Source organism: Olea europaea, chromosome 10 (assembly GCF_002742605.1).
Source record: "Olea europaea var. sylvestris chromosome 10, O_europaea_v1, whole genome shotgun sequence".
NCBI classification, from domain to species: Eukaryota; Viridiplantae; Streptophyta; class Magnoliopsida; order Lamiales; family Oleaceae; genus Olea; species Olea europaea.
Window position 1 is genome coordinate 3,516,450 of NC_036246.1, and position 24,285 is coordinate 3,540,734.

Here is a 24,285-nt window from a genome sequence, read left to right on the forward strand (position 1 = left end):
TTGTTTCTGTTAAAATTAAAAGGTCTGAAAACAGGTGACACATTTTAAAAGTTTTGGGACATAATTGCAAAATTTTCAAGATAAAGGTAATAAATACATAATGACTACAAAATAGTTGTCATTCATTTCAATGCTTATACGTTATTTGATCATAAAACATCTTCGAAGACTATATAAATAATTAAAAATATTCTAATTGGGTTAATTTCAATAAAATATTCGATTACCTTAACAAAATAAATATATTATAAAATTTATGATTATATTCGACATATTAGTTAATGCCATTTGTATTAATCTTGACAATTAACGGAGCCATGTAGAATGCTAGCCGTGTGATCATTACCCCCTGTTTGGCCCACAATAATTTAGATTATAATGAAGGGAATAATGTTTTTTCTTGGAAAATGGATGTTTATAAAAGAATAAAAAGTTTTCGATTTACGTGTAATATTATTTTATTGAAAATTGTGTGGTTGAAAATAGAAGAGATAAAAATTTAATTTGATTATATGTAAGTGTAATTATTATAAATTTGATGAACCTCTACCATAAGAAAAAATTTCAATGACCATTTTGAAATTTTTAACAAACTTCAGTGACTGTTTTTGAAATTAACCTTATTTTATTCATAAATCGTGGTTTATCACACGCCAATCGCCAATGCTTCCCGGAGTCCCGGCTATTAAAACAGTGGCGACGACTCAAAATTTCAATTCGTCTTCTTCTCCCTATCCATCTAGAGGGTTTTTAATTTGTCTTTATTCAAAGGAAAACTCTGCAAAATCATTCATTAGTCCATTAATATCTGATTAAACTACTCAGGCTTAATTGATTTTATTCTCTTCGTCTCAACCTGGGCTTCACTTTAAACCCTAGAATCCTGGTAAGCCCGTCTCTGCTTTCCAATTCTTTAACTCAGTCTAGTTGAATTCTTTTTTCTTGGCTTGAGCCTCGGGTTTGATTTTTATTTTTTCTTGTCTCGACGTTTTTCATGTGAAATGCGATTCTTGGGGCGAATTGCATTTGCGGGAAATTCTCTTCGAGTGAAATTCGTTGATAGGATATGATATGAAGTGTTATTGAATATGAACGATGAAAATGGGAAGTCTAACGTCGGATTCTTGAGTGAGAAGGAAAGTCTACAGGCAAAAAAGAAGAACAAGAAGTTGGGAATTGACGATTTTGCTGAGGCCATTGCTAGAATTGCTGTGGCTCAGTTATGCGAGAGCTTAGGGTTTCAGAGCTTCCAGCAGTCCGCACTGAATACTCTATCAGATGTAGCGGTCAGGTACATTAGAGAGTTGGGAAGAACTGCAAATTATAATGCGAATTTAGCCAATAGGAGTGAGGGTAATGCGTTTGATGTGATTCAGGGATTGGAGGATCGGGGCTCCATTCAGGGGTTTTTCGGGGGTTCTGACCCTAGTCATTGTCTCTCTGGTTCGGCAGTAGTTAGGGATATTATTAGGTACATTGAAGAAGTGGAGGAAAACCCGTTTGTGTATTCAATTCCCTGTTTTCCTGTTGTAAAAGAAAGAAAACTGAACCCTGGTTTCAAGCAAACAGGTGAAAGCCCTTCCAAGGAGCATATACCTGATTGGTTGCCCAAGTTTCCTGATCCTGAGACTTATAAGGATTTAATATTGGGGAATGAGAAAGAATTGGAGACTTGGAACTATAATATAATACAGCAGGTTGATGAGCAGAATAAAAATTCTGAGATGCCCCTTCTAAATATGCAGCAGAAATTGTTTAGTAATGGGTTTGAAGGAGCGGTGGCTGTTGAACCAGGGGATGCTGCAAAGGCACTAAAAGCAGCAGAAAGTAATCCATTTCTTGCCCAGCCTCTTCAATTTGGGGAAAAGGAGGCATCTTTGCCTGTTCTTCCAGCTAAATTTTATGATGAGGCAGCATGGAGACATCAGAATCACACATTTACGGATAATCATGTTTCAGCTATAGAGCAATCTGGGCGCATCACTGAAGCTGTTTGGAGCAGTCCATGTGAATCCAAAGGGGACAGGAGAAATATTCTCTTGGATGGGAGGCCCAGCGTACAATTTAAGTTTGAAAGTAGGAGGAAGTCTTTAGGTAGGCCAACCGACCCTCAAACTGCAGATACTGACAAAATTGCTCCTTGGTTTGGCAACGATCATGATGAAAAAGATGAGAAGAATAGGACGTCGAAGCAAATTCTCCACGAAAATGGGGAAAATATGCAGGAATAGCTCATTTGTAGATTAGGCATGTTTAGTTGGATTCTGTATACTTGTTTAGGGAACTGCTTCGAACCCCAATTCCAGGTTAGTCATATTCAATGAGCTAGAATTTCTCTCTACGAGCTTTACAGACTGCTAGAGGCGCATTGTTCCCACTTTATTCAGTTCTTGAGGTATGTAGTTGTCTCGTGAACATTTGTTATTGATAATATCTTCATAACTGAAATTGAAATTTGGTTTTTAAATCTCTTACTCCTCTTTAATAAATAGTTGTCTCGACTTTATCGAGTAAAGGATGATGAAAGGATTGTTGTTTATTTGAGCAAATAGAGGTTGATAATTGGTGGATTCCAATGAAATGATCGTTAGGCAGTTGAAAGACGATTATGTTAAATTCTTTATGTTCATTTTTAGTTAATCTGTCCACAATCCACCACTTTTTAGAAAATTAGATTGCGACTTGATAGTATAGAAGTTTTATTACAAGGTTTCTTCTGATTTATAGCTTCTTTTCTTGAAGTTGAATGGTGACATTGGAATTTATTGAGTGTTACTTTGAGCTGATTTAATTTTGTCTACATTTACATTACAGCCACAAGAGTTTGTAATTGTATAGCAAATGTTTAAAAAAGCATAATCAGGTAGTGAGAAGTGAGGCGTAAGTCTCATCGTAAACACAAAAAAACTATGAAATGTGATTAAACAATAATGAATCATCAATATTCCTCAAAATTCATAATCTGTGATGCTTGGCCACTTGTACTAGGGTGGTGTACCTGTGTCTTACATGTATGATGTCCTGTCGGGCACTTGAACTCCTCGGATTCAATGATATGGGTATAATAAGCCACATGTCGTGTCTTAGTTTTTACATATTTCTTAAATTTTGATGCTCCAGGGATACTTTAGGTACATTTCTTGAGCAGGCGTTCGATTTGGCATGTTCCTTGTCCTATATTAATATTATAATATAAAATATAAAATAGAAATTTAAAATTTTTAAAAATTTTATCAAGGTATTCGTGTCCTACTTTCCCAAACAATCACTTATCAGTGTGTCAGTGTCGTGTGCAACATTGTTCATAATAGAACAATCTAAATTAAGTGTGCAAACAAACAAAAGAAATCTAGCGTAACAAAAAACAGCTGTTACTTTTGTTGGTCGGGTAGTAGACTATTCTCAACGCGGGGTCTAAAAGAAGCACAATTTTTTAATGTTTTAATGGGTTAAGTGGGTTTACTGATATTGTAAGGGGTGATACTCAATATATCATTTTTTTTTTTTTTTGATGCTTTGAATACTCTAGTTCCATACCCAAAAAGCAAGGGATGATACTTTGTTTCTGATCTAGTCCCACTCTCAATTGCAACATTCTACTGTTGTTGTAGAGTAAGTTAGTCGTGAATCTTGGTCTAACTTTGTTTCCTGACCCTTGGAAAATAGCCTAGTTTCCTAAGCCTCCTTTTGTCTCGATATTGAGCCAATATACATACAGAGTCTATAAAAATTTTTATTATTTTGAGTGGGTCTACACCTAAAACAAAGTAAATAGGTTTGGAAAACTAAGAAGCGAATGCCTCACAAGCCTTCAGACAGTGTTGTGAGGCTTGTGCCTCCAAAAACTGGCTGACTTTTAGTGCCTTGAGGCTTTTTTGTTCACCTCACTCTAAGGCGAGCCATAATTGGCATTCATTAAACCACGTATACCCTTCTATTAGGTTTGTTTGGTTGCTCTTTAGATTATGTAAAGAAATGTCTTTCTGATCGGTTGTCCAATTGTCCTCTTCTTGACCGAGAAAATAAAGAGAAAAAAGGTCAATGGCAGGTATGTAAGAGTTTATTGGGTTAAAATCTTTGTCTGCACATGAACAAGAGTACTAGATTTAAATTTTGTGTTGAAAAGTCATGTCCAATTAGACTCGTGCATAAGGACTGATGCTGCAAAAAAAACACCCTAGAAAGGAATATCAAGAAAGGAAAAGATGTTGCTTCGTTTTCTTACAAGGTTTAAGAAAGCTTAAAGTCATGAGTTACTATTCATGTTCACGACGAGGTAATTTTTTATTAAGCTTCTTGGGTTTCAATTCCATGCACAGGAGTACATTTAAGGCGAATTATGAAGAATAACATATCCACCAAATTTTACACAGCTAGACTGACCCTACATGTATAATGTTTTTGGATGATTTTGTTACAGATCTACTACTTGAACATGCAAAACCACCGGCTATTCCCCTTGTCAAAATTTTCATCTCCCCACTGTAGCTCATTATTCTCCCACTCATTTCCCCTTGCAGCAGCATCCACAGGCTGCCTTTCTGCCCCAGGCGGTGGGTGAGCACCTCCTGTCAGACGTTGGTTCGCTCCTGCGCCTCCTATGGTAGTGTAGCGTCTTCCATAGCCACCCTCATTCCACGCCCTAACCCTCTAGACATCTCATGCTGTTGGGTCAAGATTGAATTTGAATTGATTCGTTGGATTAATGAATCGATTTCTTGTTTTTGTTGCATCATCTCTTCCCTCCTCCCTCCATCCCATCATTCATGGCTTGGTTGCAAGCATTGGGTCAGCTCCTTGGTGGCATCTCCATGAGGATCTCAACATGGCTCCACAAGAACAAAATTGATTCAAGATTGAATGTCGAAAATTGTATTGAAAGAGATAAAACTCCCAAAATATATTAACTTCATTCAAAAAAGGCCAAGTGAATGCTACTGTCAGCTGCAAGATAAATAACAGAATCCTAACCTGATTGCCAACTAATTGAAATTGCACTAAAGTCCTTACACTCCTTGAAAATATTAGCTCTGAGGCACTAATAAATAATAAATGGAAAAGATAAAACAAAAAGACATAAAAAATAAAATAAAATGAATCCAGCCATATTTCATCATCATCCATCTAAACTTATATTCATCACTCAGGCAGGAATCCAGCTGCATTGCACTAAAAGTTCACTCAAACTGACTGACAAATTAATTTTTCCATATTCTTTGAAAGAGGTGAACTAGTTGTATAGTTTTAAAATTTTTAGTGGAACAAAATATTAATAACTCAGTGACGAACCTCAACGTTCAAGGTTGAAGGGGAATGCCATTACAGGTCATTGGGAAAAAAGGAAGACGTTCACTACATAAAGCATTTCAAAGAAAAAAGGAGGAAGGCGCTCAACTGCTTACTTGAGGAAGGTGTTTATTACATGATGGATGGTTATTAGAATGCAACAAGTAAATGCACCAATGCACGACTAGAGGCAGAAATTAAGCAATAGAAATTCAGGCTACAACATCCACAATTTGACATTTCAAAACTGATGAGTAAGCATATAATTGCATTTCCATATATGTCCCATCACTACAAAATTACCTAGTTTAGAGCATGCAATAGACATTTCCACTTCTCATTAAACTCAAAATGCTGAACATTTACAAGTACGGATCTCTTGAGAGTAATTACATGAGATCCTACCAAAAGTTAGCAGAGGAGAGTATTGATCAACTATGACCACGTGAACATGCCACCAGAAATTTGGGATAATGAAATTTCAGCATAATGAAGTCTTAGAATGGATTTCGAAATTGTATTTGACTATTTTCCTTAACAGTTCCAATACTTTCCACGTCATCTCTTTAAATACTCATTTTCTATTACAAAAAGAAAGGACACATTGGAAGAATTTCTTGGAAGCAAACTGGAATGCTGGGGAATGGAGGACTTTCATGTAATGTCACGTATTACCCTAGGTTAAAAACAATTAACTAAAAATAAAAAAATAAAAATTACATTTATAATTAACTGAAACACCATCACCCTGTTTGTACCAATTTTATCGCTCTTTTTGCAGTGAATTAAAGGCAATGGTGGACATCTTCTTCATATCTGAATTTATCAGGTATAATTATTGTTTATATATAAAAACTTGTCTTAAATCATTTAGGTTTCTTATGTTGCTAGCAAACTCGAATCTGGAAATGTTGGAACATAAATGGGAAATTTGGAGCTTGCATTAATGTTTTAAGATGTCCTTGGTTTTGACTTTGTTTAAGTGCCTGACTTGGTTTGGTTAAAGGCACAAGCTAATATGAATTCTAGGTAAGATTAGAGGGAGACTACGTTTGTTAATTTCCTAGAGGACATTTCTTCCTAAAATGTGTTTTCTCTGTACATTTCTTCCTTGCTCATTTTATAATTGTCATCACATTTCAGCAATTCCAGTTCTGGAGTTCTGAATAAGATTGATGCGAGCTTGATGAGAGATATTTGGGAAGCAAAAGTGAAGAGATACTCTATTTGTGACAAAACAAATGTGGTTAATTAGCTGTAGAATTGTATCTTTAAACACGATTTTACGATCCTGTACCAGTTCGGGATGTACTTTCTTGATTTAGCATTCTGAATTCTGGACTTACCGAGATGGGTTGGGTGATGACGTCTGGATGAATGACAATCACTTGATTTTACTATGAATGATGGTTTATGCTTTATTTTTCTTGTTTTTGTTGGCTTCTTCGTTGAAATATCTCTAGGTTAAACTATTTTGGTTTACCTGGTGAGATCATTTGTTTTGCTGCTTACTTTTTATCATTGAGAAATGTTGGTTTTCTTATTTGGAGGTGAGGGGAGTGTGTGTGTTCTTCTATGTACCTGTTTTTAAGATTTCCACATGAATTACAGCTTGTGACTTGGCGTTCCTCTTATTTAACAGGATGAGGGGAATAATATTGCTTTATGTTATGAAATATTCTTCAATATATTTTCTACCATTTAACTGTAGTTTAGTTATAGTATGCAATTGGCTTTTAGATTCTGTACATAGGGTATGACCACAATAAGCTAACACTTGCTTACATGAAGATTTGTGCTGTCAACTAATGGAGATATTTTACTGCATCGTGATATTTGTGAAATATTTTATTTTAGGCACGAGGAAAAACATTCATAACTAGGAAATGTAGAGCTTGGCAAAATTACATGGTAAACAGTTCTCTGCTACTCAGCACTGCATCCTTGGTCAATTATGCACGCCTAATAGCTTCTCCCAGGACTACCTCATTAATCAAGTCTTTAAAGATTAGGCGCTCAATGTCTAATGCGAAGGCTGGGATCTCACAAGTGTACTCTTCCCAATCTGCCGATTGATGCATCATATCTTCCTTCAAGATTTTCACAAATCCATCATTCTTGTCATCTTGGCTGCAATATTGCTTTCTCTGAAGATGATTCAGCTCTAAATGAATTTCTCTAGGAAGCTCGTCTTCGTTCAACTTTTTTCGTCCCAGGGTGAATAATCCCTGTGAAGCAAATTTGTGAACAAGAATTTCATTGACTGTATCAAAAACAATTTTTCTGTGGATTTTCTGATTAAATTTTAACCAAGCATTCTCATCATGAAGTTCTTTATTTTCCAGCTCTGTGTTTTGCTCAGTTTGTTCAAGGACATCAAACAAGTCGGGGTTGATCAGATGGTATGATGAGTGGTGCTGATTGACAGTTGGGACTGGTATTACATCTCTGAGGAGTCCTGATGCCAGTAATATCTTTGTAATATATTGCAGATCTGGATTGGGGCTCTCGTACATGAATTTATTGTGGTCCGGAGTATCCTCATGAGGAGTGGGGTTCAATAATCTGAGCTTATGAACTAAGTCCTCAATCATATCTAATTTTCTGTGCCTATGCCCGGGAAATCCTTTGTGATCTGGTAAACTCTCAACATGCCATTCTGCCTCGTCAAAATTTGGACTTTCACCATCTGTTCAGGTATTGACAAGATGCAACAATATCTATGAGTCAAAATGTGCTTTTGCTATTAATTGCAAATAAAAGAAATTGTGCATAGATGAGTATTCTCTTTTTGCATGTCTGTAATCATTGGTTTTTTAATTTCCTTTTGTATAATTCCATTTGTACCAAATTGTTCATTTCAATGCCCCTGTTTCACTTTATCCATTGCCGAACATTTTCGTATGAGATTCAAAATCACATTTGTTTCAAAGTATGGCTTTTTCTGTGTGGTTCATTTCTAGTTAACAACAAATGTCATCTCTCTAATAAAGGTTAGAGTAACCAAAAAGGCAAGTCTTTGCTAATAAAGCAGTGATAAACAATTTCTTCACTATCTTGAATTTCTTCTATATTCTTTTCTGTGTTTGATTGTGAAACTGACACATTGATGACAACTGGTCTTATACTCTTATATGACCTGCAAATTCTGTGGTGGCCTGTCAACTATCTAAAGATTAATATAAGAGCCTCACTTCTGTTGAAATGGTACATAAATACAGGGAGAATCTACATTTCATTATGTGTCACTCTGTTGTATTGGTTCATTTTCTGTTATATTTATGTAACTTATTCTTTTAGTACAGTTAAGCCTTCTTACACATATCAATGTAATTTATCTTAGTCATGTACAAGATGGATGATACTCAGAGAAAGAGCTATACCTCTAAAAGCAGTTGATATCTTCTTGACAGGAGATGGTGAGTCATCTCTGCAAAATGCCGCATCAAGTACTGAGACAGGACTTGGTTGTTCCAGTATAGTTGTTGCAAGTTCAGCTGTTATTGTGTCTTCCCTCAATCTTGCTGCAGAATTCTGGAAGGCGAAAAATGGAACTTGTTAATTAGTGAGCTAGAACCACAGGACAGGCACTAAAATAATCACACTTACCCTATGTATGGGTTCATGGTTTTGTTTGGCATTCATCTCAATGGAATGAGCCAAGCTGATGACCTCTGTTTCCATCTGTGAGATGAGACTAGTATTGCTTTCTGACGTCACAGAAGCTGTATCGCTTTGGTGACTTGAGCATCTTGTGTCTCCACTGTGCTCGCTCAATTGATCACAACCATGCTGCAGACTGGTTGATCTCATGTGTAGTTTTCTATTTGAGCCCGATGCCACGACTTGCTTACTACATTTCTTTTTAATCGTGCCTGAGTCGGACGGTGGGGTGGTGGGATGAGATTGCCTGTATATTCCTTTCTTATTCTGCTTTAATCTTGGACTTGCCATTCCGGAACTCCTTCCACAGGTAGCACTACTTTGTATCTTAATGCATTGAGGTGCTTTTGAGGTTTGCTGTACTTCTGAAATTCTCCGATTGATATTCTTATCAGTGGAACGAATATGCCAACTAGGATCTTTCAGATTATTCCTTGACATAAAATCTTTTCCTGGATGTTTGTGAACTGAACTCTCCTGGTTATTTGTAGAATCCCTTGTTCTGAGTTTCTGCAAATGCGATGTTACTGGAGCTGGAACTGATGAACTTGAAATTTTGATTTTGTCAAACACTTTGGCTGGTTTCATGATCATAATAGAAGTCGTTGGAGGGACAGTCCCCTTCATGGTGGGAACTTGGTGGTTACTCCGTTGATCCTGCTGTGTGAACAATCTAAAATCTGGATCAGAGAGAATGTTCACACTGTATCTGCTTGTTTGAGATGCAGATTCGGCAAGTTCCCCTTTTCTGTTCTCCAGCGTTTGTCTTGTTTTCTCCATTGCTTCAAGCATATGTTTTAGGGCCATGAGATCCTTTCCAGATTTCAGGATTTCAAGTTCTGTTATCCTTTTCTCAATCTCACCATAAACAGAGGACATATTTGGGGTCATTGCAGATGATTTCCTACTTTTTAAAGCTTGCTTTCGAGAGCCTTGACTAGTATCCGGCCGCCTCCATGGAGCTGGTTCAGGTGGAAACCTTGAGTGTGAAGTCAGTTTAATGATTGAATTGGCATTACCCAAGTGTGGCGAGGCAGGATCCTTTTGCAAAACACGTGGGGAACAAGAATCTTGAGTGTGCTTGCCAATGCCAGCTGGTTTTGGTGATCTTGAAACAGAATCTATGTCAGCACATGACTTGATCTTTATAATCCTGCTCTCATTAGTGGAAATAACATCCGAGAAGGCTTCCAAGCCCATTAGCTTTGCCACGACATTGGATGATCTTTTGTTACTTCCTGGTTCTTGGTTAGAGGGTAGAACTTGGCTGGAGTTTTCATTTCCTATTTGCAGATCCTGTAAAAGAAAGTTCGATCTGGATTGAAGGGCTGAACTCTTCACAGTACTGGCTCTACTGTCCAACGATAACCTGGGAAGTTCTTTGCGCTGAATGGTAGAATTCAAAGTATCTTGTGATTCTCTTCCATCATAAGAGAAACGAGGTAGTGCCAGCCGCTCATCCTTGTAAAAAAAAAAAAAAAAAAATTTTTTTTTTTTTTTTTTTTTTTTTTTTTTTTTTTTTTTTTTTTTTTTTTTTTTTTTTTTTTTTTTAAAAAAAAAAAAAAAAAAAAAAAAATAATAATAATAATAATAATAATTCCACAAAAGGAACTGTTCAGAATCTTACATTTGCTGTTTCTGTTGCATGTCTAGGATCCATATTGTGGTGAGCACCTTAGCAAGCACAGAGTTATTATAATGTTAGATAGTGGTGGCAGTAGATGATAAAAATTTGACTTGTTTCATGATTGTGGTATGCAAAATGATACAGGTATAGTCGTATACAGGGGATACCTATATGATTAATTTTGTGAACAGAAGATGAGGATGATGTATCAATAAATCCTATAAAAGATTCATGATGTGTTTGTAGAAAGTTGGTAATTAAAAAACTGTGATTGCATGAAACAATGATGATCCAGAAAGGGTTTGAAATCGAGTTCCATTTGGAATTGTGATATTTTTGCGGGAGCTTTCACCTTATTGAAGGTGTTGTTTTAACTCGTTTTCTACCATCTCATAACTTCGTAAGTGGTTGCACAGAATAATATATTTTCATTTCTGTATTGCTATGCTAAAAGGATTACTTCCATATAAAATGCAAAAAAGGGAGGATCATGGTGAATGCAGGAAAATTGGAACCCATATGCGTTCACAATGTCATGATTCCTTTGGAAGTGTTAAAGAAGACGAACACACAACTATACCTGAATGTGCAAAAATATATTAAATAAAATCTTAAATAAATGCATATTTGAATCTTAACTTTCTGGTTTCAAAAAGAATCACCTGGAAGTAGTCTTTTGTGATTTTGGCTGCTGATGTGCCTGCGTGATGGGAAATGGTGGCGATCAAAGAGCTGAAATATCCCATTCATACACCCTATCTGTTTCCTCAGATCCCGGTTCTCGTCTGTGAATGAAGGTACTACTTTTGCACACATTTCTGTTACTTCTTTTTATACCAATTTTCAAATCTTGCTATTTTTATCTTGCCTGTGGAGTTCCATTTACAGGAAGATAGTTACCTGATTCAAAAATTCAACATGTTTATGTCATATATACATGCAATGCAAAGTTTCTAATGAATTTTGGTTTTGTCAACAGAAAGATATTGTATATTTTTCCCTTATTTAGATTTTAAGGGGAGTGGAGCTATGCAAAATGCAACAGAAGAGAATAGGAAAGACAGTACTCACAGCAATCCAAATATTTGGCTGATGACTAAGGGCTCTGGCATTAAATAATCGCTTTTTTGGGTTCCGGTGATCATGCCGGACAATGTTTGCTATTTAGTGCCACAGGGAATAAAAAGGAAACAAGGACTGGACCCGAAACCTACAGTTTGTTTGTTCTCAATAAGTTTGGGGTCGACAACACGTCTGTAGTAGAAGAGGTCTTAACAACAAAAACATAAATGAGAGCTAACTGTAGAAAATATCTAGAGACCCAAGTTGGCTCTCTTCAGGCTAGAGTTTTTAGAGAGGTAATGGGTGTGCAACTATATATATAGACTGTTTCTAATTTTTCTGCTGAGAGAACGTGGGTCAGATCTAGCGTGAATAAGTGGGGCATATTTTACTGGTCATTTTCTCCCATTTCATGAGGACTATATGCTGTGCATGGGTCCAGATCCTGAACTTGTATATGGGCATGTCGAGTCTTTGATAATAATGCATGTAACATGTTTATTAGTGTACTGGCAAACACTCTTCTCCAATCACCCTCTTTACAACTACTTTACCATACGGTTCGGTAAGACAAACTTTTTCTTCTTTAATTAATCTAGCCCCCATTTGGCCCCCATTTTTTCGAACTTGTTTTTAACCATATTTCATGGGCTTCCCAACTTTTATCAATTGTTCAACCACACATTTCATCAATTTTTATTGAAATTTACTAAAATTTGATTTTTAACAAAACAACAGGGTTCGACACTAATCTAGTATAACATATCGAATATACCATGAGTGATGAGTTTGTTGTGCTTAAAAGGGGTTTGTTAGTGTTCAAGTCATCAGTTGGCAGTGATAAATTCTTCTGCACAAAGTTCCAAAGACGTTGTGCTAAGCTTATTATTAAAGTAGCAATAATTGAATCAGATGTATTGCTTCCATTGCCAGTAAAAAGATTAACAGTTTACTAGAAATGTTGTTCAAACCGTTAATTGTTTCCTCTCCTTCTTCAGTCCATATTGTTACGCCTTTCGTGTAGGTTGAAATTTCATCAGAAATTTTGTTCTCAGTCGTAAGGCCATATTTGGGATAACTACTACTACTTGAAAAAGAGATTCATAAGTAAGTCACATTAGTTTGACGGGTAATTAGCACAAAACATCCCTACCTTTCGATGTTTTTGTAGAAAGCATCCCTACCTTTCATTTTTTGGAGGATTACACCCTTACCTTTACCTTTTTTTGCACAAAACGTCCTTCTGTCAACTCTCCGTTAAAATGCTCCGTTAAATCAAAACTTTCAAAGTTATTGTGTAAAACGTCCCTACCTTTTATTTTTTAGCATAATTAGCAGAAAAGGTCCATACCTTTCAATATTATTGTGCAAAACGTTCCTACCTTTTATTTTTAGCGTGGGTAATTAGCACAAAACATTCCTACCTTTTGATTTTTTTGTGGAAAACGTCCCTACCTTTCATTTTTTGGCGGATTACACCCTTACCTTTACCTTTTTTTGCGCAAAACGTCCTTCTGTCAACTCTCCGTTAAAATGCTCCGTTAAATCAAAAAGGTAATTAGCACAAAAGGTCCCTACCTTTCAAAGTTATTGTGCAAAAGTCCTTACCTTTTATTTTTTAGCATAATTAGCATAAAAGGTCCCTACCTTTCAATATTATTGTGCAAAACGTCCATACCTTTCATTTTTAGCATTTTTACCCCTACATTTCACCTTTCATTGTGCAAAATGTCATTTTCATCAATTTTTCAATAAAATGACGATATTACCCTCCTATTGAAATAAAACAAAAAGAAAAGAAAAAAAATAATTAATTAATTGCAATCATAGTTCTAAATCTTTCAAAACATTACAGATAAATCATAAATTCTCAACCACCACCATTTTCACAACCTATCAAGCTGCCAACTATAAATCCACATAATACCATCTTTCGGCCACCATGCCCATCTTTTGTGCTAATTACCTTTTTAATTTAACGGAGCATTTTAACGGAGAGTTGACAGAAGGACGTTTTTCGCAAAAAAAGGTAAAGGTAAGGGTGTAATCCGCCAAAAAATGAAAGGTAGGGACGTTTTCCACAAAAATATCAAAAGGTAGGGATGTTTTGTGCTAATTACCCTAGTTTGACTTAATCTAAAAGCTTAGATTATTTAAGCAGATAAATCATTTTCAGAAAATTATTCAAGTTGGTGGATGCCCATTAAACAATAAAGATAAGGACCTGCAATCAGAATTCAAGTTTAGATGATAAGAATTTAACTGTTTTGGCTCTTCCTTGTGTTGTTTCTGGGGCATAAAATTCCCCACTGGTCAACAATTGCCTGCTTCTTACCCTTCACTAATTAATGCATTGTGGCTTTGTCTTCATTGTACTTCTCATCTGTTACAATGAACATCCAAGTCTGATGCACAAGTTACCAACATTTGAGATTATTGGAAATTTGTATTGAACAATACTAAGCACAGTGGCTTTGAAAAGTTTAACGATCAGGACCTCTCGCTCAAGCCGTTAACTTTACGTACTGTCCGCTTCGGGTGGACCTTGCGTCCACTTATCCCTCACGATTTTTATTCGCGTCCCCCAGGATTCGAACTCTTGACCTCTACATAAGAGAGACATAAGTTGAATTCTAGTACCAATTGGATAAGAGTGTTTTGTCTGACTAAAAGAGTTTTCAGAAAAAACTAACATATTGTGACTTTGTCTGAGAATATTTTCTACAAAAAGTAGAACTGAAAGCGGAAGCATAGCTAGATGTGTCCTAATTTAATTGTTAATCTTTCCAAAAAAAAATAAAAAAATACAGATATGATCTTTTTACAAAATCTGTGTATTTCCCACTTTCAGCTCAGTTATTATTCTAATATTTTCAAAAATCCACTAGTTATTCCCGTTTACGTACAGATCCAACGGAAGGCTTTCATACTTTATTTATTTTATAACTTACTACTATTTTTTCTTTATTTTTTAAAATTATTAACTAAACAAGTTATTGTTAAACTGTTACTTTATATCGACAGAATTATTTCTTCTTAATATTTAAATATTTTTTACTTACTTTATTCTTCGACGGAAATTTCCTTTGTGATTTAATTTTAATTACTAAACAGGAAAAAGACAAAAAAGAGGTATGAAAGTTCCAAATTTTGAGGATTTTATAATCAAATCACATAGCGTGTGTAATTTATTAATGGATAATGCTCTTGGTACATTGTGGTGTCCAACATGGTATTCAAAATGGACACCCGGCACCTCGGTATTGGCTGAGGTGCCGGTGGGCCCCGGCGTGGATTGGCTGAGGTGCCGGGTGTCCATTATGGACACCATGTTGGATACCACAATGTATCTCAGGCATGATTGTTTATTAATAACAAGAAAAAAGAGAGCTACAACTACGAGGGTGGTCACAGACGCATGGTCCAAACCTCTAGCAGATGAAGAGTAACCAATCTCATCCGAAAATGGGAATTACAACGAAACGTAATAAGTAAATCAATGAAATTAATGAGGGTTATAATTGTCATATACAGATCTTATCTAGCTAGGATGCAAAAGCAAAATAAACATTGTTTGCTTACTATGGATAAAATAATTTTATTCAATGTCGTGTGAACATGTAACTGAGTTTTCAAATTATTTGACTTCAATAACCCAATAATTGAAAATTTATGTGAAGTTGTTAAATAAAATGTAGGTTGCATGAATTGAACTAGCGGATAAAGTGAAGAGATCCCCATGAGGGTTGCCTGAATTTCAACCGACTAATCTATTCTTAACCATTAATAGCTATGCTATGTTCCAAGAAACCCTACCCCATCTGTTCAATATGATTGGCATATGTGAAATGACCCTCACCCTCACACCCCATGTCTCCCCACCAAATTTAATCACCATGTGCATTGATCATAAATTATTTGCTTCATTAGCCACTTAAAAGGGGACATATCCCAATTCTTAGTCAAATCATGCAAATTTGTTTAACAATTATGCATTTAAAATAGGGAAAGAAAGTGAAAGGAAAGGATCTCTATGCATAGTTGATGTGCTAGATTAGATTTAGTTGTTTTGATCTCTAGATGAATCCTATTGATGCAATACTAGCTTATAATTTATTGGGTGATTGTACCTTTAGCAGCTTTTTTGGTTGTGTACTTGGTGTTTATCATGTATTCACCGATTTCTATTTCTTTTCCTATTAACTACTAAGTTGATCGTAGGTCTTGCTTCTATTGGATTTGATGTTGGTCAAATGACTACTATGGATCAAGTTTGTACAGGGTGTTGCGAAATTGTTTGAGATAGAGGGAAAAGTAAGAGGTACTCTATTACTTAGTCTATAAATAGAATCAATGAACACACCCAAAAAATTGAAGGTTTGACACTCTTCGAGCCTCTTTCTCAGTTCCTCATGATATAAAAAAGAAGGATGTGAGTTTGTTGTACTTTATTCAATCAAATTCTATACAGCTTAAAAGTGTCAAATATGCTCGATGAGCAATAAGAAAATTATTTTCAATTCCTAAAGCAGTGAGCACTAAAGTATACGAGATCAAGAAAGTTCATAGATCTAATTAAGCTTGGGAATTAAGCAACCTACTTTTAGTAAATTTGAAATCTAGTTTCATAGATGAAGCAAAATAATGTCAATTAAAATATTCAATATACAACAAATAATTTTATATATAAGCAACTTATAAAAAAATGCAATAGTATGATTCACTCTTTGTTTGACATAAAATTACTAGATACTTGTCAGAGTACAAGTATTTATAGATATAATTTCATTACCTAATAATATAATTTATTTTATAACAATTTTGAAAAAAAAATAATAATAATAATTGACTTCAGTTGTGAAAATAGCAATCCTTTCAAATGGGAATTGATTTATTTAATATGGACCAATCAGTAGCCTTGACCTTACGTATATTAGTTGGGGGCCATTACATTGATCAATTATCTATATATGAAATAAAAATGAAATCTTCGGGATTTTTTACTTGCTTTCTATAATAGCTCCTTGTCATAGGATCTCGACTTGTTTTATAGTTATCTTTAGTTTTACCTGATTTCATACTGCTAACGAGTGATCAAACGTAAGAATGGCAGTGGGGCGGGTTGGAGGCACCACACCCTCACCCCCATCCCATCTCTCCCAAATCTCGCCCCGTTCCTCCTTGCCTTAGCTTAGACTGGGTTGGGCTGGGTGGGGTGGGGCTCGTTTAATTTTTTATTTTTTATTCTTTTTTTTTTTTTATTTTTACATTTTCAAAATTCCGAGTTATGTCTACAAATTTAAAATGGATTTTTAACGGGTAAATTGTCTAGAAATAAAATTATTTTTAATCTTTTTTTCCCTTCATGGGGTCCCACCCTATCCCATGCCTTGTGACGGGGCGCTCCCGCCTTACCCCGCCAACCCGTTCGGGACATTTTTTTTGTCATCACTAATCAAACATTGTATTTATGGGAGTAAAACCAGAAACACATGCACAAAAATAGAATATTTCATAGCGCTTCTAAAGAATCAATGTTTAGCATTTTATTCGATGTTCAATTTCTTATTTCCTTGTAAGGTTAACTCAATTAAAAAGATGGTGGGAAAAAAAGAAATGAAAGAATACAAGAAACTTGAGTATAAGAAATTGTCAAGATTTCACCTTTTTATCCGATGGCTTCGCCTGCCTCTTGTCAAGATTTTTATTCCTCAAATTTAACGCCTAATGGTCCAGTTTTGGCATCTGATGCACTATAATTCAAGATTTTGATGAAAAATTTTGTGACATAGAACGATCCATTAATGCAGTGGTCAACAACTACTCTTTTCCGTACAAAGAAAAATGCTAGTGAACCAGCTCATGGAGGCAAGCCAAAAAGTCTTTATTAGAGATAAAGTTGGGCACAACATCGTAGAAAACTATTATACATTTTCACAAAAGTGCAACCATTTATATACATATTTGATGTAACAACTTATTCGTTACAACTTTTATGTACATTGGTGCAATTGTTAACTCCATCTAAATTTACATTTTGTTTGGTATTAGAAGTGTGAAACATGCAGATGCAACTCGTGTTGAATTAGAAATCTTAATTTTATATTATCAAGAATAATAAAATCGTAATAAGGAAAAAAAAATACAAAATGACATACAATATTTATAGAGATTTATTTTAATGTGAGACTACGTGCTCGTCCGCTGCTACAATAAATTTACTATTATGAAAATAAGTTTACACCAGAAAAATCACAACCCTATATTATCTGGCGCTTCTCTCTGTTTTGATGATTATATATTAAATCATAATTACGGACTCCACACAAAGATAATATTTAATTTCCACAACTTTACACTCATTTTGGCATATGGAAATGAGATACATGTTTTGGCATTATTTTCGTTTTTTCTCATTCTTAGGCAAAGACAACTTGATGATGTACGTACAACACTGTGAAGTAAAAAGAAGATGATGATGAATAGATCAATGACCGGTTGAAATTCTTAGTTAAAAAGTACATTTCTTCTCAAAAGTTAGCTCAACTCTCATGTGCAAGTGCCCAAAAATAAGGTGATCTTATCCCAATTTTGCTACTTTATGAGACATGGCTTCTACATTAGCCATTCCATTCCAATTCCCAAATGATAATTGCTTAATAACTCAGAATAATCTACCCTGCATTATCCTACTGATTTTGGTGCTACATTACCAGCAAAAGGTAATAATAATTGAATGGTTTAGGCCAACTGGCCTTGGATTGTACATTCTGGCATTTTGGCACCACGCTTGTCCTTGCATTGCAATCAACTAAACCACATGTTATTTCACTGTGTGCCCATCAATCTTGGTTATATAGCTGGTACGTCAAATTAAATACGACTAGATAAAATATCTCGTCTAGTTTAAACTTGAATAACACATGATTGTTCCATGCTTCGAATTTCATTTTTATTTTTTGCTGCCTCTTTTCTCTCATCCATTTTTGCAACAAGATTTTCGACTGGGGAAAAAAATCACCACTGCACAGCTGAACACAAAGAAAACGAACAAGCAACAAAGAGAGAAACACAAAATAGATGTGGTTTGGTAAACCACCAACGATCACTAGAGAAGAAGACTATTATATGAAAAATCCTCACAATATAATATTTTCTTCATTCCCTCGATTTTCCCATATAAAACTAGAACTCTCAACGTTTCAAAAATGACAAATACACTCGTCAATGACCAGAAGATCTTTTAAATTCATCTCCTGGCTCAAAAAATACAGATACAACAGATTTTTTTTTTTTTTTTTTTTTTTTTATAAAGAATCATAAACAACAAGAAGAATGGGGAGAGCTACTGTACACACCCTCTGCAAAGTTTATACTCGCCAGTCAAACTTGTCATCGCCTCATCTACATCTACTGCTGTATCTGCATTACTCATGTTAAAGACTAAGACAAAAGAAAACACACTAATGCTCCTCAGGTTCATGGTCCCATAAGCATGCTGACAATGGAAAGCAGTCTCTAGACAGATAGAGCCGATAAACTCTCAAGAACCCTGGAGTAGAAGCTCCAAAATTCGTTTGTCCCATCTATAGCACCTTGACCAAATGGATGTTGCTCGACATATTTCTTTACATTGTCACACTTCAACATGTCTTCCAAATAAACTCGAAGATTACCTCCAGGACCTGTGATGAATATGAGTTTATTATGAAGGCAATCTTCCATGTCACAAACTCAAAAAATGGGGCAACATAGATATTGTGCAAAAATGCATCTATAATAAAAAGATCAATGGAATAGATCAAAAAATTCAGTAACAGTTAAAACTGTAATTTTAAGCTGTATGTTGCCATCCTCGTCGTATGCTAAAAGCACGTTAGGGGTTGTTTTTAATGGTTTAAACAATAAATAGATAGGAATGAATGGTGGATAATTGGACACTGGACAGTACTTGTGAGTCCCATAAAATGGGTGGATAAAAATTGATTTCACCAAATATATATAGTCTAGAAACAGTAGCCAAACAAGGACTAATGCTTCATTCAGAACTTGGCCATCCATTTAAGCTATCTAATTTAATATCTTTAAACATGAAACCTAGCCAGAGAGTTAAGTAAAACAGGTCTTAATTCCGCAAGTGTAGTTTTATTTTAAACACCACAAATGTAATATAAATAAATCACGAGCACTAAAACTAAAAAGTGAAGACATGTCATTAACAGGAACTGCTCATCATAACAAACAACTGAACTGTGTAAGATCTCAGTACTTGTGATAATATGCAAACATTCTGCTAGCAGACTTGTGATTAACAGAACTATTTATCAATACTTGTGATAAGAAATAACAAATAAATGAACTGGGTAAGATCTCAATACTTGTGATAAATATGCAATCGTTTTGCCAGATGACTGTGGGATAGTACCTCTGTGCAACTTTTGGGTGGCATAGAGAGAGCAATATAAGACTTTTTGTGGTGTTGAAAACCACCTTTTATGAGTCAAGCATCCAGTTTTTTGTTCTATTTATTTGGAGCCTTCAAACAACTTCATCTTGTATAGATTTGCGAATGGATACTTTTATTGAATTCGTTAGGCGTTTTTAGAATACCTTTGGCATAACACTCGTTTAAGTAATGAATTTTGGATTCAGCAAAAAAAGAGAGAATTTGAAATATATGTTGCAGTACGCCTGCTTGTGTAAACTTCCTTTTACCACATACCCTGTGTATAACTTGTATCCCTCTTCCTCTACCAGCGCATGGGATTGGCTTTGAAAAACTTAGGCGAAGTTTTGTATGTATGTCTAAAATTTAATTCTCAAGAAACTTTTCAATATGGTCTAAAAATAATAAGCCCCCGTTTGGCCCCCATTATTCCACATTTTAATGAGAAGAATAGTAATTTTTTGGAGAATGTGTGGTTAAAAAAAGGAAAAGTTCATGAATTTACGTGTAACATTATTTTATTGAAAAATGTGTGGTTTATAAGAAGAGAGTGAAAAATGAATTAAAATTTAATGGGGAATAATGGGGGCTAAGCTAATCCTATATTTATTTTCCACTAGAAATGGCCACCGTGTGATCTTGCACATATAAATGAATTTACTTGATGAACTCTTCACACGAAATTGAACTTTAAGTAAGTGCACCTATCATATGTGCCATATTCTGGATAAATTAAATTGGCATCCCTTGTTAATTACAGACACCAACAGAATACTATAATAAAAAAGCAACAAATATGAGAGAAAAATAAGGAAATGAATCTCACCTAGAGAATTATCACTTTTATCCTTGTAACGGTATGAATATGGAAATATTGTAGTGTGCGGCTACAGCAAGCACAAACCACAAAATAAGAATTAGGACGCCCTTTGACGAATAAAAACAGGGTAACTAGAACGACCTGGTAGAAAACAAGTGGTAAAAAGCTTACAGGGTTGAGAAGGGCCTTGTAAGGAGAATCATCCAACAACAATGTGTTCGATTCGTTGTAATATCCTTTCTCCCAAGGAAAATTAGGATCATCTTTTTCCCAAATTTTCTTTAGCTCCTTCATGACCAAGGGTTTATGCATGTTTTCAAGAGTTTTGAACCCTGTTTGAGTACTTTGTGAAATATCCTGCATAACAAGGTACACGCGCAATTCAGAAGCTGCTTACTTCTAAATCCTGGGGTAAATTAAAGACAATAGTTCAGAGACTGCTTATTTCTAAATCCAAGTGTAAATTAAATGCATATGGGTTGAGCGATGTTGTGTATGTTCTACTGCTTGGGGTGACACACCTCCAACACTTATGTGCTAAATAACCGCTCACCAAAACATTCAAATGGTTGAATAAACAGGAGCATTCTAACGATTTGCATGCTGTAGGGTGTGGCCTACATGCCATAAATATAAGGATAATAGTGCCACTTTACTCGCTCCAGAATGCTTACATAAATTAGTCATGATGGTTACTTTATGGTACTCTTACTGTCATTTTAGTACTCCTAATCACGTGCATAAGCTGCAAACTAAAGGGTTGATGTCCCAACAATATAAGTTTGTAATTATGATCTATCATTGTGATTTATGTTCTTGCATCATTTTGCATAATGACATATATGATAAGGCGCGTGATAAAAATGATAGCAAGAGATGAATTGTAGTATTAAGTCTTTAAACAAGAACGATCATTGAAGACAAAAACAATACATTAGGTATTAAAAATAATTAATTTTGGATGTAAATCCTTTTATTTGATGATTGTGAAGAAGATTACCCAACAAAATAGCAACTTATGTTGTAGATCTCCCAATAAATAATTGACGACTTTCTCAATAATTTTCCTGCACGTCAAGTATATAGCTAAGGTTAATGCTACAAAATTTACAGAGAGAAACAAATACCCAGTAGTAGAACTGGCAAAGAAGATGGTGCTAATATTTCTTTCAGAATCTGGTTACTTCTAGCAAATAGAAAACAAAATCCAGCCATAAGAAATGTAGAAACAAATTGGAAAATTTCGATGAATACTTAGATCTTGATGACCATATGGCAACATCAAAGTTCTCAAAGCAAAACTTTAGAAAATCATCGCAGAAAGGTCTCCTGAAAACTACAAGAGAAAAGTGATGGCTGATTAGATTTTAATCACTAATTTAGCATCCTAATATTCGCATAAGTTTAAATCATGAATTGCTTCATAATAATGAGCAATATTTTTATACTCACCAGCCCGTCCCAAGATATGTGTATCTGCAATACAGTCTGTAGGAGCTGGCATTAAAATGTCTGCAAGTAGACCATTTACATCAAGGACAAGAAGTTTTCTCCTAACAGAAGCAACTGGCGCTATTTCTAGATATGGGGATGAATCATTTGCCAAGTCATCTTGCTTCAAACTAGGAGAGTAGAGCTGCTTGGTCACATCCACATCATAGGAAGAACATACAGCTGAATCTTTACCCTCATTAACAATAATTTCTTCTTCATTGTACTCATTCTTGATTTTCTCATTTTTACCATACATCTTATCAGGAAGAAGTATATGTCGGCTTTCCCAAGAGAACATTTCAACTTCCTTCTCCCTTGGTCCCTTCGAAGGTCCAGATCCCTGCTCGATGAATTTAGAACAAGATTTTGAATCAACGTCAACTGGTGCCAAGGAAGTCTCGTTATGTTTACCTAAGCCAACATGACTCGTTGTATCATTCACCAAATGAAATGAAGTGGTAGTGCTCTCATTTGTAATTAGCTTATCGTCATTCCTTATTCCATGATTTATATCTGACAAGTTCAGACTTGACATACAATTCGCACTTGGAAGTTTATCTTTAGTACTGGCCCTCTTTTTGTCATCTTTTCTCCATCTTCTTTTCCTTTGCACCAACCCTTCTGCAAGATTTTCAGTTGACCTTGTACCCATTTTAGATTGTTCAGCATGCGATTGTGCAGTTGAATCCAACTCAATAAGATTTTTTTGCAAATTATTATTGCCTACATTACAACTTATGCCAATGCCGATGCTGGGAGTTTCCAAATTATCATCCATCTGATCCAAGCTTTGAAGTTCATCTTTATTTTTAGCCTTCTTTTTGTTCTGTTTTCTCCTCCTCCTTTTCCTCTGCATAGTTCCTTCTCTAAGATTTTCAGTTAACCTTATATCCAACTTTGATTGTTCAGCATGTGATTGTGCAGTTGAATCCAACTCAATAAGATTATTTTGCAAATCACTATTGACTACAGTGCAACCACTGGCAACTTCCAAATTATCATCCATCTGATCTAAGCCTCGAAGTTTATCTTTATTTTTAGCTTTCATTTTCTTATGTTTTCTCCTTCTCTTTTTCCTCTGCACTGTATTTTCAGTTGACCTAGATCGCTCCTCATGCGATTGTGCAGTTGAATCTAACTCAGTGATATTATTCCGCAAGACATTATTTGCTCCAGGACAATTTTTTCTAGCGTCAAGAGCATTCCTCTGATCCATGCATTGAAGTTCACCTTGATTTTTAGCTTTCTTTTTGAAAAATCAAGTGAAAAGCCACAAATTTCAAATTTGCAATGGCCAGAAAGGGTCTAATTTATGTACCATGTGACCACATGGATTTGTACCCTGTCGTCGCATGGTTCACACATGCCGAGACCGACATGCAACCACAATTGTTGTTTTGCAGCCATCTTCCCATTTTTTATATTGCTCCACACAATTTGTTGATTTTGAACAACAAATCTCAACAATCCCCCACTTGTTCAAAATTAACGAGGTCTTATATTCAAAGTATACGATACTCATGCATGAGGACTAGATATCTTTTAATTTGAATCTAACCACGGTGTAATTCCTACAATGTAAAGTCGGGATTAAAGGTAACATGAAGCCTTAAATCAGTTATTCCATGTACCATGTGTTCTCAAGTTTCTCATAACTCGCTTAGAGCTATTATGACCTTGCACTTATCATTTTCAACAAACTTTTAAGAGAGAAACTCCAACTCTCTTTTAAGGCGGCACCACCTCGATGTTTGTCTAGATGAAGATCATCCAGTACCTTTGTTACTTTTAAAGATACTTGTGTTTTAGCACTAAACTTCATTAAGAGCTTAAAGCTCAACCCTCACTTCAGTAACAACCAGTATTATTTTAACTAGGATAGGATCA

At 35.3% G+C, this 24,285-nt stretch overlaps 3 protein-coding genes across 3 annotated transcripts; 1 reads left to right on the top strand and 2 right to left on the bottom strand.

Moving 5' to 3' along the window:
* Positions 1 to 675: 675 nt before the first annotated feature.
* LOC111400927 (transcription initiation factor TFIID subunit 8-like) lies at positions 676 to 7,227 on the top strand. The gene is made up of 2 exons (XM_023028398.1): positions 676 to 2,395; positions 7,144 to 7,227. Exon 1 carries the CDS (start codon positions 1,089 to 1,091, stop codon positions 2,229 to 2,231), a length of 1,143 nt encoding a protein of 380 aa, XP_022884166.1. The 5' UTR covers positions 676 to 1,088; the 3' UTR covers positions 2,232 to 2,395; positions 7,144 to 7,227.
* Positions 7,120 to 12,331, bottom strand: LOC111400171 (protein LONGIFOLIA 1-like). Its single transcript, XM_023027600.1, has 5 exons — positions 11,239 to 12,331; positions 10,577 to 10,623; positions 8,896 to 10,410; positions 8,670 to 8,820; positions 7,120 to 7,975 (listed from the first exon to the last, which is right to left on the bottom strand). Exons 1-5 carry the CDS (start codon positions 11,390 to 11,392, stop codon positions 7,239 to 7,241), a joined length of 2,604 nt encoding a protein of 867 aa, XP_022883368.1. The 5' UTR covers positions 11,393 to 12,331; the 3' UTR covers positions 7,120 to 7,238.
* Positions 12,332 to 18,715: 6,384 nt separating this feature from the next.
* On the bottom strand, positions 18,716 to 23,648 carry LOC111400928. Its single transcript, XM_023028400.1, has 6 exons — positions 22,357 to 23,648; positions 22,159 to 22,240; positions 21,905 to 21,971; positions 21,076 to 21,261; positions 20,911 to 20,971; positions 18,716 to 19,323 (listed from the first exon to the last, which is right to left on the bottom strand). Exons 1-6 carry the CDS (start codon positions 23,612 to 23,614, stop codon positions 19,157 to 19,159), a joined length of 1,821 nt encoding a protein of 606 aa, XP_022884168.1. The 5' UTR covers positions 23,615 to 23,648; the 3' UTR covers positions 18,716 to 19,156.
* Between the last annotated feature and the right edge of the window lie 637 nt (positions 23,649 to 24,285).

Excerpts from the sequence above, each read along its gene's own strand:
- LOC111400927 (XM_023028398.1), top strand. The coding sequence starts at position 1,089 with ATGAACGATGAAAATGGGAAGTCTAACGTCGGATTCTTGAGTGAGAAG.
- LOC111400171 (XM_023027600.1), bottom strand. The coding sequence starts at position 11,392 with ATGTGTGCAAAAGTAGTACCTTCATTCACAGACGAGAACCGGGATCTG. Across the intron at positions 8,821-8,895 it reads ACCATGAACCCATACATAGG|AATTCTGCAGCAAGATTGAG; the intron begins GTAAGTGTGATT and ends TTCGCCTTCCAG. Across the intron at positions 7,976-8,669 it reads GATATCAACTGCTTTTAGAG|ATGGTGAAAGTCCAAATTTT; the intron begins GTATAGCTCTTT and ends ATACCTGAACAG.
- LOC111400928 (XM_023028400.1), bottom strand. The coding sequence starts at position 23,614 with ATGGATCAGAGGAATGCTCTTGACGCTAGAAAAAATTGTCCTGGAGCA. Across the intron at positions 21,972-22,158 it reads ATATGGTCATCAAGATCTAA|GAAAATTATTGAGAAAGTCG; the intron begins GTATTCATCGAA and ends CTTGACGTGCAG. Across the intron at positions 19,324-20,910 it reads TAAAAGTGATAATTCTCTAG|GTCCTGGAGGTAATCTTCGA; the intron begins GTGAGATTCATT and ends TATTCATCACAG.